Source organism: Plasmopara halstedii, assembly GCF_900000015.1.
Source record: "Plasmopara halstedii genome assembly, contig: Scaffold_3073, whole genome shotgun sequence".
Classification (NCBI taxonomy): domain Eukaryota; phylum Oomycota; class Peronosporomycetes; order Peronosporales; family Peronosporaceae; genus Plasmopara; species Plasmopara halstedii.
Genome location: NW_020189977.1, coordinates 411,709 through 428,424, shown reverse-complemented (window position 1 = coordinate 428,424; position 16,716 = coordinate 411,709). Strand labels below are relative to the sequence as shown.

General features: G+C 44.4%; 4 protein-coding genes across 4 annotated transcripts; 2 read left to right on the top strand and 2 right to left on the bottom strand.

The window, feature by feature from the left end:
- Positions 1 to 2,694: 2,694 nt before the first annotated feature.
- PHALS_07269 (uncharacterized protein) lies at positions 2,695 to 3,596 on the bottom strand (the record flags this gene model as incomplete). The annotated part of the gene is made up of 2 exons (XM_024720706.1): positions 2,695 to 2,811; positions 3,531 to 3,596. The coding sequence occupies 2 exons, from the start codon at positions 3,594 to 3,596 to the stop codon at positions 2,695 to 2,697; spliced, it is 183 nt and encodes a 60-aa protein (XP_024585878.1).
- Positions 3,597 to 5,105: 1,509 nt separating this feature from the next.
- On the top strand, positions 5,106 to 5,585 carry PHALS_07268 (uncharacterized protein; the record flags this gene model as incomplete). The annotated part of the gene is made up of 2 exons (XM_024720705.1): positions 5,106 to 5,319; positions 5,392 to 5,585. The coding sequence occupies 2 exons, from the start codon at positions 5,106 to 5,108 to the stop codon at positions 5,583 to 5,585; spliced, it is 408 nt and encodes a 135-aa protein (XP_024585877.1).
- Positions 5,586 to 13,430: 7,845 nt separating this feature from the next.
- On the top strand, positions 13,431 to 14,027 carry PHALS_07267 (hypothetical protein F444_05455; the record flags this gene model as incomplete). Its single annotated transcript, XM_024720704.1, has 1 exon — positions 13,431 to 14,027. One exon carries the CDS (start codon positions 13,431 to 13,433, stop codon positions 14,025 to 14,027), a length of 597 nt encoding a protein of 198 aa, XP_024585876.1.
- A 337-nt stretch (positions 14,028 to 14,364) lies between these two features.
- Positions 14,365 to 14,696, bottom strand: PHALS_07266 (uncharacterized protein; the record flags this gene model as incomplete). Its single annotated transcript, XM_024720703.1, has 3 exons — positions 14,365 to 14,486; positions 14,549 to 14,625; positions 14,689 to 14,696. The coding sequence occupies 3 exons, from the start codon at positions 14,694 to 14,696 to the stop codon at positions 14,365 to 14,367; spliced, it is 207 nt and encodes a 68-aa protein (XP_024585875.1).
- Between the last annotated feature and the right edge of the window lie 2,020 nt (positions 14,697 to 16,716).

The window sequence follows — 16,716 nt, the reverse complement described above, 5'->3', positions numbered from 1 at the left end:
TTGTGTCGTTGGCGGGGTTCAACCCAATATCATGTAAAGTGGCGGGGATACCAACTCCGAGGACTCGTGGAAGTTTGAGGTGCCACTTCACCAAGATTGTCCAGACGCCGTATACGCTTATGATCAGAAGGATCTTCGCAACGTGTTGTAGACCGTGCTTCTTGGTAGTAGCCTGGGAAGCCGAAGGGCCATGAGCTGAACTCAAGCTGTGACATTGAGCTGTTGTGGTCGTAGACTCACCCGTGTGAGAAACCACAGAGCTCGCAGGAGCGTTATGAATTGTGCCATATGTCGCGGGACAACAATACGCAGGAAGTCGGCGTTGCGCCTAGAGTTTGGCAAACTCAAATCGAAAATAGCACTCAACGCGCACGTTTACTTCTCTGTGGTTTCGCTGTTAGGTAGACAGCGAGGAAAGTTTCCGATGCCGCTGCATCCATTGCTCAAAGAGCTCATCGTCATCTACAGCGGTTTCGCCAGGGACAAGCACCACAGGAATGGTCCGCATTTTGGGAATAGGATTGCCACATTTTTGAACTCGAACTTGAGCGCGGTACAAATTCATTGGGATCGCTTGGGGGTACCAAGAAGCGAGCTCGTAGAGCTTTTCGCTGATCAAGCTCAACTGGTGTAGTGGCCGGAGGCTTGACAACGTAGACGCCTAACGATCAAGTGGTCGCGTCTTTCGCTTCAGTAGCGGGATCCGACGAGCGGAAGACGTATTCCACACGAGAGTCTAAGACCGAACGTGGATACGAGCGCAAAAGAGCCCCCCTGTGAGCTGCCCTCAATTGCTGCTGCTGTGCCTCTTTGAGGCGATTGGTAATAACACCATTTCCCCCGGAAGCCGAGTGATCGGGGAACGGACACGGTGTCCGCAATATTTGAGCTGGGCTCACGTTGCGTCATTGGAGCGCTTCATCTTCCTCGTCATCCCAAGCTGGAAAAGGAGTGTCCGACTCGTAGTCGACTTCCCCCAACTCTTCGACGAGGAAATCCGTCGCCCGGGGCGGGCGCGGTGTGTTGCGCCTAGCTGCCGAGGGCTTGGGATGGGCTTCCCGTAAAGCCGCCGACGTAAAGAGAAGAGAAGAGAAGAAAAGAAAAGAAAAAAAAAGAAAAGAAAAGAAAAGAGAAGAGAAAAAGAAGACTGTCCGAAGATGCATCTTGTGCAGAAGAAGAAGGGCTTTGCCCGCGGGCACCCTCACTACAAGCTAGACTGGGTATTTTGCCTGTCGTAGACACAGTGCTTATAAAGCGGAGAAGGTTTAAAGTTGTTTCTAGTACTCAGGCACGCGAGCCTCGTATGAGTCTCGTTGGAAAAACCTTGAGTTTTAGATATTGACGGCTCTGCCGCAACTACATTAATTAAATACAGTTTCGTTTTTGAACAGAAGTGTTCGTTTGCCTTAGTAAAGGCTTAAGTACTTAGAAGTAGCGGATTGCGATCCGCTACACTTGCACTGGTTATTGGAAGAACGTTAGGTCGGTGACGTTAGCTTAGCTTCCTCTAAGCTAAGAGATACGGCAGTTCGCTGCAGCCACAAGCTCTAGTACTCAAATGTTCACCGTGGTGGCAGGCTTGCTGATGATCGGCAACTATTGTTAGTCCTTAGGTGCTGCGCAATTTGACAACCGCTGTGGCAGATTGCTAACAATGAAGAGAATGATGTATTAGTACCAAACTCGCTGTGCACCTAGCACATAGTATATTTACTCAGTTAGTCTGCTTCGACAAAGCATAAAAAAATAATTCTTACGCTTTTTCCAGAAACGAAGCCAAGAGAATCGAATGTACCTGTCACCTGAAATGCTCTTTCATTTCAAGAGCATATATTTAGGATTCCTATTTTAAGCTAATATACTAGATATACATTTTATCAATGACTTCTGCGCACCAAAATAACCAAATTTGACGAGAAATTTGAGGATGCCCGGATTTGGCCAAAACACAATATCCTGACTCTGCCTAGACTTATATATTACGTCTTGTGTGAAGGCTGTTGACATATCTAGCATCACTGAAGTTTTGTCGAACCAGATATTTTATTTCCAAAGTTGAGCACTAGGCATGGCTTTTCGTATGTGACTTTTTTTTACAATAATACAAGTATGGGACTCTTTTTTGCTTGCTGGTAGTTTCTGTATAGTTCGTTACGGCAGAAGAGACTGTCGCTACTGCTAAGTGTCATCATCAGCCAAGCTGTGAGAGCTATGAGGAGCGTCTATTCACTCTTTCTACCGGTGTTACTAGAGAAAAAAAGAGACTGTCGCTGCCACCAGGAGAGTCATCATCAGCACAGCTGTGGTTGCTATGAAGAGCGTCTATTCATTTCTCGCCGCCGGTGTTACCAGCAGAAGTTCGGTGATTACTATTAGTGATGATGACGCGAGTGAAAACTAGGAATCACGCACCTCTCAGTCAGTGATGTTGAGAAGCGGTTGCATCTAACACAAGCGGCAGTCACTGATTGTCGGCTGCTTATTAGTTGGAGGTCACTAGAGGAGCTTTGATGAACGGAGCATAACAGGCGAATGTGGATCAAGATTACCATATTACGTGTTATGACCGGAAGGATTCTTCTTCAGTGCAACTTTCAATGCGCCGACTTTGTTCTGGAAGAGGACGAGGCTTGTAATGCCATTGTCTCTGCTTTCAAAGAATCTGTAATTGCGTTGTAATCTATATGCCTGTCACTAGCCCCGTAGACGCTTGGGATCAAGATTTTCGTTCATTATCTCCTGCATTACGTCATCATCTGCATCAAACTGTCCTACAGCACCGTTGTCATCTTCGCGCCCTTCTTTTGTCAACTATGCAGCCTTTTCTTTATTCTCTCATTCCTCAACAAAGTCTTCTCCTAGACTTCCTTCTTCAAAAATATTTCTGCGACTTCTAGTTTCAGACACGCACGTATTCTGAAACTGAAAAGGCCTTTCGTTTCCAATGCCTGCGTACTCGAAAGCCGTGAGTGTGAAGTCTGGGCAACTTCAGTAGCGAACGAATCTAAAGCTATCAGAATCCCTCCCTATTCTGGCCGAGTCGCCGCTTGTCGTAGAAGAAGAGGATGTCATTGGCCCGCTTTACTGTTCGCTTCAGTTGCATGTCCATTGCTTCAACTTGATTCGCAAGCCCAAGGAGCCGTTCCTGGTTGTATCCAACGAGCACCACAATGCAGTGTGATACCCCAGAATGTGACTTGATGCCTACCGCTGACTGTGTTGGTGTGACGCAATAACCTTCCTTTCCCATGACCTTAGCCCTCCCATTGATCTGGCAAAATGAGCGTCTAAGACAGATTTGCCATATTGTATCGCAGTATGGATGAAGCGCGCAATCTCAATCTAGTGCAAAATACTCAAATAAGGAAGAATCAAAGGCAACTGTGTGTTCTACTAGCAGGTTGCGTTATCAGACTGAAGCACTATCTTTCTCACATATGAGAGCTCCTTCTTCAGTCTTATCAGCATCGCTTCGGCATAGACTCCCTGTCTTGTTTGTTGTCTCCTTTTGAGATGTGATCAAAGTAAACCTTGTTATCTGTAACGGGCGCCGCTTCCTTCACCTCGACTAATTCGTAGGTGAGCCACTGCACCATGACCCCTTGACAACTAACCCCTCTCTTGCCGTAATGCTCGACCGTATTTCTCGAAAGTATAAAAGGTTAAGCTTTGTCTGAACCTTAACTCTCGGTGCACCTGCTTCTCATGTTATCCAGAATCTTGCTGACAGTTATCTGCTGGTTGACTACTCTGATCTTGTGAGCGATAAACAACTTAGCTTAAAGGCATCAATCATCCATGACATGGATTGCTGAAGCAGATGTCCCAACGTCCGCCAGGAGACGCTGGGTCTTTTTGAAGAGGTAAAAGGCCTCCCTTGTATCGAGGCAATAGTTTACGGAGCCATCATCGGCTTCCTCCTCTTCGCCGATCGCGGTCTGGTGAGTGAGTCCATAAAGCGTCTTATAGCAGATTATTCGTATCCGATCCTTTGATCTTCCGCTCAAACTCGTACTTTAAAATGATTTCATGACCTATCTCCTTTTGTCAAGCTGTCTCTGGTATCTTGATTAAGATGTAGATTGTTAAGGGTCTGCTTTCTCAGATCGAAAGGGTCATTAACCAGAAAGCATAAACAGTGGTTATTATTATATAAACACTTAACGCTATAAACTCGAGTTTGGCTCGACATAGTCAGCTGCCTTGATCAGCCTTGTGTCGCTTGTCGTACGCTCTCACTATGCAACTATTTTTAACCATGAGACTCCTCATTACCACTCGATGACCCTGACCTCTCAAACTTTTCCACATATCGCTGGGTGATCAACATCAGCAAACTCATGATTATGTACAACCTAACGAAATCCATATGTTGTGGTGTACATCTAACGGTTTTAAATAACAAAGACGATAGAGAGGTCTGTGTCAGATTCATGTCAAGCAACACAATATGAATTTACCATTAAAAGTGATGATAAAACGTGTGTATTTTGCAATATTAATCATAACAGAATAATTTTTTAATTATGCTTTTCCCATTTTTGGGTCAAACGTACAAGCCCAGCTTCTTCGAGTTATATACGCGGGGTAATTTTGTCTCGGTGCAAGGTACTCGACAACTCCGTTGCACTTGCTAGAGCAAATAGTCAGTTTGATGATCAAATCGTAAGGATCAGTATGCACTGTGAGGAAGAAGTTTGTTTTTTTGTATTCCTGTCCCTAAAAAACAAGATACGTTTGATAAGCATGTTGCTTATGATTTTCCCGAAGAAATCGGCGTAGTGGCCCAGGAACAAGAAAAACAACTCCCTCGCTTGGAAGCGTTTACCAGCTTTAAAAGCGCTTCTTCGAAAAGGCCCCTACCAGGCGTTAGACGACACTCACCATGGGACTGCTAATTTTAGAGTCCAGTTTGCTGAAGAAACAACACAGAATAGCACTCGTCTGAATGAGAATAGTTGATATGGCTTACATTAGGCAACATCTTTAAGGTAGGAGGACTTGCGTGAGAATAGGCACTTACGTACAAAATCTCGGTTGAAAGGGCAATCTGATCACAGGTGAACTGGTGATTTAATTGCGTGCCAAGTGCTTACCTGTTCGTCATGGACGGAGAAACAGGATTCACGAATCCCAATCACCACAATAAGGGAAACCGCTCGCACGAAAGCGGTATCAGCTACCGTTTTCATGGAGTTTCCGAACCGGTGTGGCTTGCATCGAGACATTTTGTATCCAGAAACGGGAATGTTGCATTAAAGACAAATCGAGTTTTCGAACCGCGTGAGCCGGTTGGGGCAAGTCCATCTTTATCTCTGCGTCTGAACCTTCTACTTACTTCTACCGGGAGGAAAAGGCTCAACGCGGAAAAAATAAAGGATTATATATAAGAGTATGAAAGTATAGTATGCGTGCCATCTTATTGTCCGTTTGTCTGGGAAGAAGAGAAATGGCCAAATATGTACATGATTTGCGAGTACTTATCACTGCAACGGAACATCTCCTCGTCTGAAGTGGTAACAGCCCTTTCGCACCCAATTAAGCTCGATGTTGCAGTAAGCTCAACGAATTTGTGGCGAGAATGAACATGAAGCCGAGACTCAAGTGACAGAGGTAGTCCTAGGTTTTTGGGCCATTTATTCTTACCTGAGGCAAAATTTTCTATAGATCTGGTGGAATTCTCTTTAGCGTGTGCGCAACAAATTTGGCTCCAATTTGCACTCGTAATTTCAGTTGAAGACAGAGATCTCACTGTAATGGTACGGTGGGTACCGGAGGAAGAGCTGAGCGCGTAATCTATTATGGATGAATTTGTCATTAACGACATTTACAAAGCGCTAAGTGCGAGAAGTGAGCCAATCATCCACAAGGACCCTGGGCACTAAATTTTACCTGCGTAAAGAAAATATCACGACGTAGTATATGAAATAAAATCTATGTTGCCCTAAATTGAGAAATTGACCTGGTATCCAGAATCAAATATTATTTAGCAATGACTATGCAAAGAAAATGGTATGACGTCATTGGAGCTTTGTTCGATGCGGGGAATTAGCGAGTCGGCGCACCAATCGGCGTCAACTTCTGAATTAAAATGTCTGACGGTAAGTGGCGTATTGTGCATGCTTTTATTAAGCTAAATGCAGTCACGATTCTGGCGCGACCCAAACTTTAGGACGTTTTTGCTGTAACACAGCATCCGCCCTCAGTTGTGCTAATAATTAGAATCAACAGCTGATGAGAGACAACGGTATACCTCACTTCGGTAAATACCACTAACTGGATACTTGAGGAAAAAGCGGGTTATTCCACTGGGACTATCAATGTACCAGCGACGTTCAAGAGTCTGGTATTACAGCTGTACATGCCACGCACAACTCCATCCAAAAGACATGCTCGGTCGTAGTCGAGAAGAGCACGGGAAAACGTTGGTGGAAGAGCCGCATTAAACTATTACAAGCAGTACTCGAGTGCATGCGCTTAAGTAAGCTGTTCGCCTGCAAAAACACATGTGTTTTTGACGCAACAATACCATCGTTCTAGGCTACTTAATCAGAAAGCAGAGCTTGAGAAATCCCGCGAAGATATGGGTCATAGTGGATTTGGCATTGCCTCTGATTCAAAACCAATAAGAAAGTGGCTTGACCTGGCCAACTACTTGCACTGGTTGCACATTTACTGTGCCATTAAACTAGCTGATGAGTATTTGTATGATCATTTGCACTTTGTTTTATTTCCTTGACCGAGTTGATGGATATTTGCATAGCTGATTGTGCTTTGTTCAGTGAATGTAATCAACTGCTCATGAAGAACAGCAACATTCTTTTCACTGCGGCTAGTATACTGACCGGGATACTCTTGTCAAGTTCAGTCCCAATACACATGTTGTGTGAACCACATGATTCTGTGTGTGGTTAACATTAATCATATATCTTGCATAGTTGTAGATTTCTGGATTCACATCAGAATTGAAGGCACTTGTCAGTTTAGGAAGTTTTTTAGGCCTGTTGATTCTAATAAATGTCAATTCACATTTTCTCTCCTCGGAAGGGAGCAACACTCGGTGAAGCGTGTAAAACTTCCTCATTGAGTTTGTGAACAAAGACGAGCAAATCCCGTTACAAGAACTCTCTCACGTATTAGCGACTAGTGACGAGCGACGGTCAATCACCTTGTACTGCAGCCGTTTAGACCACTTCGTCGCTACACACAGTCCTATTTTGACGATTCAATCGTCCAGAGTCGTGTAGAGCATGGAAAGTTAGACATGCAAAGCCACACATGACACTTGAAAAGATTTTTTTGAATCTATGCGCTTGAATGACCTTTTCGCCAATATGAGCAACTGTGCCTTGGTGTCGACAAAGTATTTTTGGTTTTCCTTAATGGGAAGTCGTAGCCTGTGGACAGACACGGCAAATATATATGCGATAGTGAATTGACAGTATCTTGACACTTAATTTGGGTTGAACTGGCAAAGTGTTTGCTTTGATACAGTGCAAACTATGTCGGCATGGCACGACCCATTACCAATCGTACCCAGACAATTAAATATGGTGCTGGGGTTCGACAAATGATGCGGTTATCAATGCTGTGAATAAAAGCCGCATTCATGCCCCAAATACAAATCCAAATCGGCATTATACATCGTCTGTGACGGCCTTGCCTTTGCCATGAACTGTGCTTGACTTTAAGTAGATGCCGACGGACATGAACGCGTGATCACAGTTGAGTCCTGCACTTTTACGTGGTGATAAAACCACCTTCGCCCACGACAAGGAGCGACATTCGATGAAAATTATCTGACCACGCTCAGTGCAAACCTTTTTGGTCCGAAGCTATTGTCATCTATACAGATCATGTGTCATTGCGCTAAGCGACGTCGTCACATCTTATGCAGAGAGTGGCACATTGTTTATCCTTCGTTGCCGAAATTACTTTTTTGGCTAGGTATAAGACAAATCGAATTATCTTGATGACGGATGCACTTTCGCGTCACCCCGACTCATGCCACGATGGTGCTGTTTAGAATCATACATACAGTGTACAATTCAGACAAAAAATGTGCTGCGCTGCGAAATGCTTTGAATGTTCGGGATCTGATTTGTTGCAAAACGAGATACGTTGCTGCACGTTTGTACGTCTATACGGCTATCTTTTAGCCTAAGGCCTGCTGTATTGCAGAACTGACCAACTTGATAAGTCACGTGTGCTAGCACCAAAATGTGAGGAGACTAATGTACGAGGCACATGATATCCCACTGAGCGACCACCTCTTGATACAAGCGCTGTTTATTGGTGGCCTAACATGTACAAATCGGAAAGTATATATGCTCGCACGTGCGGGAAAAATCAATGTGTGAGACCCGGCGGCACCTTTAGCCAGCCTACCGCTTCGGACAGGATTTAGGCAGTCCATCAAAATTGACTTTATTGATGGTCCTCCCGAGGATGCGTCGGATCATCCGGCACTGTGGTCTCTGTAGTTTGTCTTAGCAAGATGGCCCATCTTGCAGCTGCTAGAGCAACGGTAATCTGTGAGGATCCAGCAAAGTTGTTCCTCACCAAAAGCATGGTTTGTTTTCATGGCTTGTCGTTCGCCAACGTACTGAACAGGAATTTGCGCTTCACAATAAAGTTTGGTTGAGCTTTCTTTAAGATGATAAGTATCAAATTTGACATGTTAGTTCTGATCACGACCAACAAGAAGTCAGATCCCAGCCTTTATGGTGATAATGGATACCTTTTAGAGCATTTGCGCGGCTACTCGAGCAAGTTATTCTCGCTCATAAGTTTGCGCTGAACACTGTAGTACAAGATTCTATAAACGTTGCCCCTTTTATAAAAATGATATGGGATTAGCCATAGCATTTTTATGAAAGGGTCAACGCTTGTCGAGCCGTGCAATGCGAAATTCCAAAAGATCTTTATAAAGGGACAACGCTTGTAGAGTCGTGCATTGCGCTGTAAGTCCTACTTACATGCTAATATAAACACGGCTACACTTCGTGGCAAATCAGAGTTTTTTTTAATGAGATTAAGCGTCGTTCGCCGGGTGAATGATGCTGTCACGTCCAGAAGCAAAAGAGACAGGAACATACACAAATGTGTAGCGAGGCAAAGCTTATATTGAATGCATTCAACCTACCATGACATGCCTTTTCTGCGGTCGGTAAAACCCTTTAGCAGTTAGTTCCGGTCGTAACGATGAGGGATTGGAAAGTCCCGCAGCACCTCATAGATAATGCGAATACATTATGTGCTCCATGTGAGCCCTCCGGAGCTATATGACGACCCCGCTTTTACAAACCAGTGGGATATGAAGCGACCAGATGCGGATGAAGCAGCGTTTCTACCATCCTGTTTAGCCGATATGCCGTCTGCCTCAAAGCAGCGACGCGATTATGAGCCACCGAGGATACGCAACGATGGACAAGTACAAAGCAAACACCTGAGATCCGATTCATCTCAATTTCGGGCGATGCTGATTCCCGAAAAGAGTCGACATACCAAGCCAAGCCGCGGTAGAGTCGTCCTTTGTTGGCACTGCTTATGAGCATAGATTGGCCCAATTTCATGTTTGGTTGGCCAACAGTACTTTCAGAGCCTGGTGATGTAGAAAAATATCTCTTTCAATATGTCATGAGAGCTGGAGGCCTCATTTTAGCTAGAATCTGCCAGTGTCGTTACGTCGTAATATCTAGCGTACCATTATTGTTTTTCTCGCTTAGACAGAGGTAGAGCCGACCGTCGCAGAGCGCTTCCCACTATTCAGTGGAAGTTGAGTTCGACACATGATCGGGAGCTGTAATTACTAAATCATCTTAACAAGCAGGGCTACATGCAGTTAGAACCGAAGGTGATAGGCTCCAATTAAACTTCTGGGTTAGGCTTTGTGCTTTACCTAGTCGAGGTAGAATTGGCGCTCTAGTCGAGGTCATTACTAGTCTGTTTTACTGTATCATGCTTGAAACCCCTTTGGACGGCTAAGAGGGCACGTTTCCCTATCCAGTGTGTGAAATGTTTTTTTGGTGTCTGGCCAGTTCTCAGTACATACGGTACATCTCCTATGGGTTTCCTCAACCGCGGCTGCTTTAGGTGCAAGCGATACCCCTAAAGACTGGAAACCTGAGGATATAAAACACCCCAAAGCAACTTATTGGCGCTCGTTTTGCTCTCTGTGTGAGCGATAAAAACGCATGTAAGGGCAATCTGAGACGGATTGGAATCGTATTATGACGTGATATGTTTGAAACGAGTAGGCGTTACTCTTGCGCTTGGAGATAAATCCGTGATCAGTTCTAGACCATTAATTACGAGGTGTTGCAACTCTTCTCGCCGATGATAAACGACACGAAGTTCGAGACTTGCGTAACGGGGAGAATGAGCGCATTCTTTTTAGACAATGACTACACCGTGTGTCGTAGTTTGAGATTGGAGAAATTTTGTCAGGACTTGGTGAGTCCATATCACAATTCTCTTCGGATAACTTTCAGTAGCCTCACCAAACATCGCGCGTGAAGCATCGGTCGCAAGAACCGCGTCTTTCTTAGAAGCATGTTGAGCATTTGATTAATCGCGCGGGAGGGAGCTTCGGTGCAGATATTCACTGAGGAGCACGCACAGTTAATGTAAAGAATGGAGTTCAACTCCAAGTGCATTGGTTGCTCGTTTTGCGCTAACATTTACGCACTCTGCTGAAAATACAAAAAGACAGTGTAAACAGTATTACACTGTCAGTCACAACTACAATATCATGTAATATTACGTCATTCACATTGTACTGTTGTTTAATTGTACATGTTCATAAGTACCAAAGTATTGGTATCATATACGCGGGCTGCTAGCCGAACGTCAAGACATAAAAGTGTTGTATTACGAGATAAGGTATCCGTTTACATTAAATATTAGAGTATTCTACTTTTGAAATAGCAGAGTTGGCCAAAGACTTAGCTACATTGAAGACCCTCGGCTCCGTTCCGGCTGGGAGCTTGCTAATCCTACCGAAGTGCGTTTGTTAAAGCAGCGATGATGAGAGGATTTTTCTGTGCGCATTGCACACGCCATTGCACCCAGAGTTTCTGTCAGTACCAACGCTTTGATACTTCTGAATTTTGCACGATTAGAAACAAGTGTGATTTGTGCGGTCTCAATTTAAGTGTACGTAACCCCGCAGTGTTTACAGCTTTTTCCCAACTGAGATTTGAAAGTAGGTTGTTTCAATACTCTGCGTAGCACGATCGACGTGGGTAAATTAGTTGTTTAACCAAAGCTACGTTTGACATTTGTAATATAAATTTAAGTTCCTAGTAGACTTGATGACTGCGTGTTTTGACATTTAAACAAGGTATGGATGAAAATCAAGCATGATGATTCTTCATGCCATGCTTAACAAGGTCGTTTGAGTTGCCCATCGAGTAGACGCAATTCGACATAAAGATGCCGCTAAGCAACTGATGCCAACCACTTGGGTCTTGGGTTCCCATTTTGGAAGACACATTTTGATTGGAATCGTTCAAAATGTTTGGTCGCACATCGTAGTCACGAGCTCAAATGGAGCACCTTGAAGTGCTCTTTTTTATTAGAAGGTTCACATGCTGCGAACGTACTGACTTTTCACAGGAGCATGAGCAGTGTTGCTGAAAACAATTGTGTTCTGGAAGCACTACAGTCGACTGAGGTGGCGTGAAAACATTCCCAGCAAATTACCAGCGTCAAATGAAGCACGTACTTAGTGATTGTAGCAACGAACAAATACAATGGCAATGAAGTCTGGCGGCAAGGATTTTATACGCATCTCGTTTCAAAGCGGTACACGAATGGGCCATCAGTGCTATCTCAGATTATGGAGTCCAAACAGATGACGCTCACAGTCAAAGATTTTTCTTGCCGTGATCCGTCTATATGTAATTATACTGCAACTTCCACTGGTAAGACTTTCACATGCTGAGATTCGATGTGCTTTGTCATCATTTTGGGGAGTGCAGGAAAAGCTAAACGTCTCCAAGAGATGTTCTTGGCGGCGTGCCGCAGTGATAGCTAACGCGCACTGCCAGCTTCATGTAATTGCTGAAAAATTGCTTTTGATCTACAGGTCCAGTGCAAAAAAGCAGACACATCACAAGCGGGTGTCGTCTATATCTACTTCGGAAACGATCGCCATGCGAGAATGTCTATATTATTTGCTTGGTACCTTCACATCCATATTTAGCGCATCTTATGTGTCTGTAGGACTGGCAGTATTAATGGTCGTCAGGCTGAACCTTTGTGGGACCAGCTCAGCCATCTATTGGCTTAATTCGTTGACCCGGTCACATCCCTTCGGTTTCAAGTGCAGGAAGATAAATTGAATCGACATATATGATTCAAATATCGACATCAGCAAAGCGCAAGTGTCTCTTGGATGGAATTACTAAGATTTCGTTTATGTATTTAAAGACCAGCAAACATTTTGCTTGCGCGGCGAGTAATTTGTTTTTGCTGCGGTATGTATCTATTTGCACATACTATTTGACTAATCTCGAAAGTTAGCAGTAACTAAATACAGATGCAGATATCTCTTCACTAATTTAGCCGTACAAATCAAACTATATGGGTTTTCTGATAGGCCTTAAAACTTTAACCCTTCGTTAAGAGACTTAATATCCACCAGCGCCACCTCTTGTTTCAGCGATCTGGCTTTCAGTTACTGATCTCAGGTATTGCTTATGTACTTAGCACTATGTATGCGATGTGCGTGCCTGGTAATTAGGTCTATTAAAGAATTTGAGTTTCATTCTTAGGATGTCCGTGAAATTACAATCAGTGCGGTACTTGCACTTTTTTCCTAAAATCGCTCTACTGTGGAATCTAAAATTCCACCTGGAATGGACGAATTATATGATCGAGCACGTGGCGGTACCGGAATGAACAAATTATATAGTCAAGTACCGATATTAAAGAATCATCCTTTTTTAAAGACTTGGCAAGTCAGGTAGGTATTAATCAGATCACTTGGCTCTTGAATGTGAGACAATAACTACACTGCCATGGTGGCATGGTGCATACAATGGATTGCGCGATTTAAATCTACATTTAATGCCGGTTTAATTATAATGGATGATGCGACACATTCACCTCAATGACACTGAAAAATAACCGAGTGCAATATTTTGAAGCATGGTGGGGGATTCGATACCTTCCCTGCCTTGCACCACTGATTAGCTAAAATACCACTCTCCTGCATGGGTTAAGAACCTGCTCCTTTCGAAACTGCTTAAGCGTCCGTCTCTTGTCAAGCAGGAAGCAGATATGGGCTACCAATCGCTCACTCACTTTGAAATTCTTCGATAGCCATAGTGCCGCCACTAATTTACTATCTGACTTTGTTATTTGCAACACGAACTCGCCATTGTCATTTTGAGACCAAATAGTGATAAATACAAACAATTTCGATGGACATCACCGTTTGCGTCGAAGTGCAGTACCATGCGCCAGCTAACGCCGTTACACGCGACGTGCTTGAGATGTTTCGCTCTACAACATGGGTGCGTTTTATGATGCGCTACGTCTCTCCACGTCTCAGAAGGTCGTCTCCTGCAGACCAAGCCATCTTGGACGAGCTTGAGAGTCAATATGTCGCCGAAGTCGACGAGGGTGAGAAATGCGTAATTTGTATGAGTGAAAATCCTTGTGATGGCCACGTGGCACTTCCTTGCGGCCACTCGTTCCACTACCCATGCATTTCATCGTGGTTGCAAAGCCAAAGTACATGTCCCGTGTGTCGTTTCCAATTTCCAAAGGCTTTTACGGGAAAGTACGCCGTGCAGAAGCTCAAATCATCCATGGTCTTGTGTGAAGAGCAGAGTAAAATGCCTCGTACTGAACTACTTGCGCTGGATATCGGGAAGAAGATGGTGCGTGCAGTTGTGAGCGTTACGCTTGTCAAGGTCGCAACTGATGGAAATGATCACGGATTCCCGTGTGAGCTTAGTGCGTGGTTGTTTGATCCCTCGTCTGGGGAGACATTTTCCGAGCTTGACTGTATTTGACAGCTCGAACACCTTGACAAGAGGTACAACAACTGGATGCTCCTTTTAAAATAGGAGGCGATAACGTCGGTATTTATTTATCAGCAAAAGATTGCGAAGATAAACGAAGAAATTGCGTACAGTGATCAATTTAATTTATCGCCAGAACTCAGCGCCGACATAGCGATAGCGCGGCTTGGCAAAGTGTGCTCCTATCTTGGTAATTCTGGACGTGATAACATCAAGCCCCACCAAATAAAGATTCAGATCAACAAAGTACCGCAGCCATTGCAACAATAAAATGGTTTATTTCGCTATCGCTGCAAGTTAGTGATATCGACTTACTCTCACTACAATGTCACGTCTTCCTCGAATTCCATCTACCAATTGTTGACCTGGAAATCACTTGGCGCCAGTTGTAAAATTTTCGTATGTCGGACATTACAGTTACGCGTAGAATGCACGCCTGAAAGACATCGACTTTCAAGGCCACAGTCAGCTATCGCTAAAGATTTCTGCCATGGGTTTCGCACAAGTATTACCGGTCCAGTAACATGTGTAGAGCATCCGGGTAAGCATTGATCGCCACTCCTGCTTCCCCCTCTCACGATGACCATCACTGCATCGTACGTTCAAATCATGAAAGTCGCAGTAAATTGTTGTCAAAACATCCTAGACCTACTAATACATGCTGTCAGATCATTCACGATAATAGCCAATTCATGCTCAGAACATAGGCCTGATCTATAGGGGCGCCTGCTGATGCATCGCTTAAGATTTCTCAGCATATCCAGCTAGATGACAGGCTTAAATGATCTAACTTTGCACGTTCGATTGAGCAAATGTTTCAGCAAGTGCAGAGAACGAACTTAACACGCTGACTTTTATTACCGTCTGAAACCGAGAGGATTTAAATAATAATTTCAGATGTTTGAAGTAACATTTTGAAAAGCAGAAGCGGCAGTGAGCGGTAGTATCAGGATGAAAATGCTGTCATTTTGCGCCCCCCAGATGTGAAAAGATTAATTGGCAGTAAGAACTGACGTCTCCCGTGCCAGTTTTGGTGGAATATGATAGCGACTCAGCCTTTAGAGCCGAAGAGCACTCGTTGAAGCCTGTCCGGACAGACCCTAAACAAAGAAGAATATCTCAATGTAATGGTACTGCTGAGTCAGCGCTTTTCTGAGACGTGCCCACTGTACGGGGGAGTTAAGCTACAGGTCTGAAGCGGGTGAGAGTATGTACTCGTAAAAGTAGTTTTAAGAGTTGTTTGAAGGGTTGTAAGCCCCCTCCTTATAATCACCGGCAAAACATTTGTAGAACTGGAGGAATTTCCCTTTTGGTGTCTGAGCAATGAATTACAAACTGGTCAAGTCAAAGAGTTGGTCGGATTGACACTGAAGAAGGAGCGAAGCCTATTGTCCGTCATGCTTAAATCTGCAATTAATGGTATTTGCTGAACGGTAGATGCGACGAGTGGAACAGATATCATCGAGGACCCGACAAATTCTTTTAAGCTGTATAAAAACATAGTGAGAAGAGACCCAACACCGTCATATGCCCAGACTGGGGAAGTTGTCTTTGAATGACATGGCTCTCAGAACCAAATTGTGTCACACGGCAATAGTCCTTATTAATGGATCAGTATGACATTATTCACGCTACCCTCCGTACAAAGCACATGAGCCATAGTGTGAAGAAATCAACATTCACGCTCGATGCCACCATTCATCTTCAGGAAGGCTGTCGAGTACAAAATTGCGAATAATTATACTACACAAGACACAGCCACGATTCCGGCGCAAACGCCGATTCATATCAAATTTCATGTGGAACAATTTTCAGCACCCTCAACCTGACTGATTGTTATCATTAATGTAACGGAGTTACACGTACCCTGGTAACAGGGGTGTGTATGTGTATGGTGTGACTGCACCCAAACAAGAATACGGTATGAGGCTAGGTAGCCAGTAGTTATGCATGTATTTAGATTTTACAATATATATTTAGTAAAATTTACATCCAAAATTAGGCGGATTAGCCGCAGATAAAAATCAGTTTTAGAATTTAAATCGAGGAGTTTATTAGCCTTGGTTAAGGTAGTAACTACTCTTGGAGTTAGCGGATTGCGATCCGCTACACTCTTATTGGTTCTTGTAAAGACCGAAAGGTCGGTGACCCAAATTACGCTCCCTCAAGCGTTAAGCTACGGCAGCCCCGCTGCACTTAATAGCACTTGTAGTCAATCTACACATTGTTTACACTGATCTCTGTGAGGATGAAGGAATTTTTCTTTGCCCCAGGGCATGCAGGACGGGCTTAACCAGCTGATGTCCTTGCTTGGCCCTGAGGGTGTGCAATACCTTGTAGCGCAAGGTCCCGAGACAATCGGTGCGCGTCTAGAGGCGTTTTCAAGCTACAAAAACGCGCTGCTAGAGCACCTGCAGACGAAAATGTCAGCATTATTTGTGTCTATGACGCCACCGTCGGCGACGGATGATTTTCCCCGCCCTAAGCCGCTCATGGTGAGCGCTAAGGTCTTATGGGTAAGGATGGAGAGAATCTCCTGCTCTGGGAGAGATAGGTCAAGATGACCATCGCATCCGCCATGCTCCAGACCGAGCAACAGCGCGTAGCGCCAGTTATCTCAAAGCTCGGTGGTCGAGCGCGAGGACGTGCGGCACTTCGGTCGAAGCTGCGTTTCCCTCCT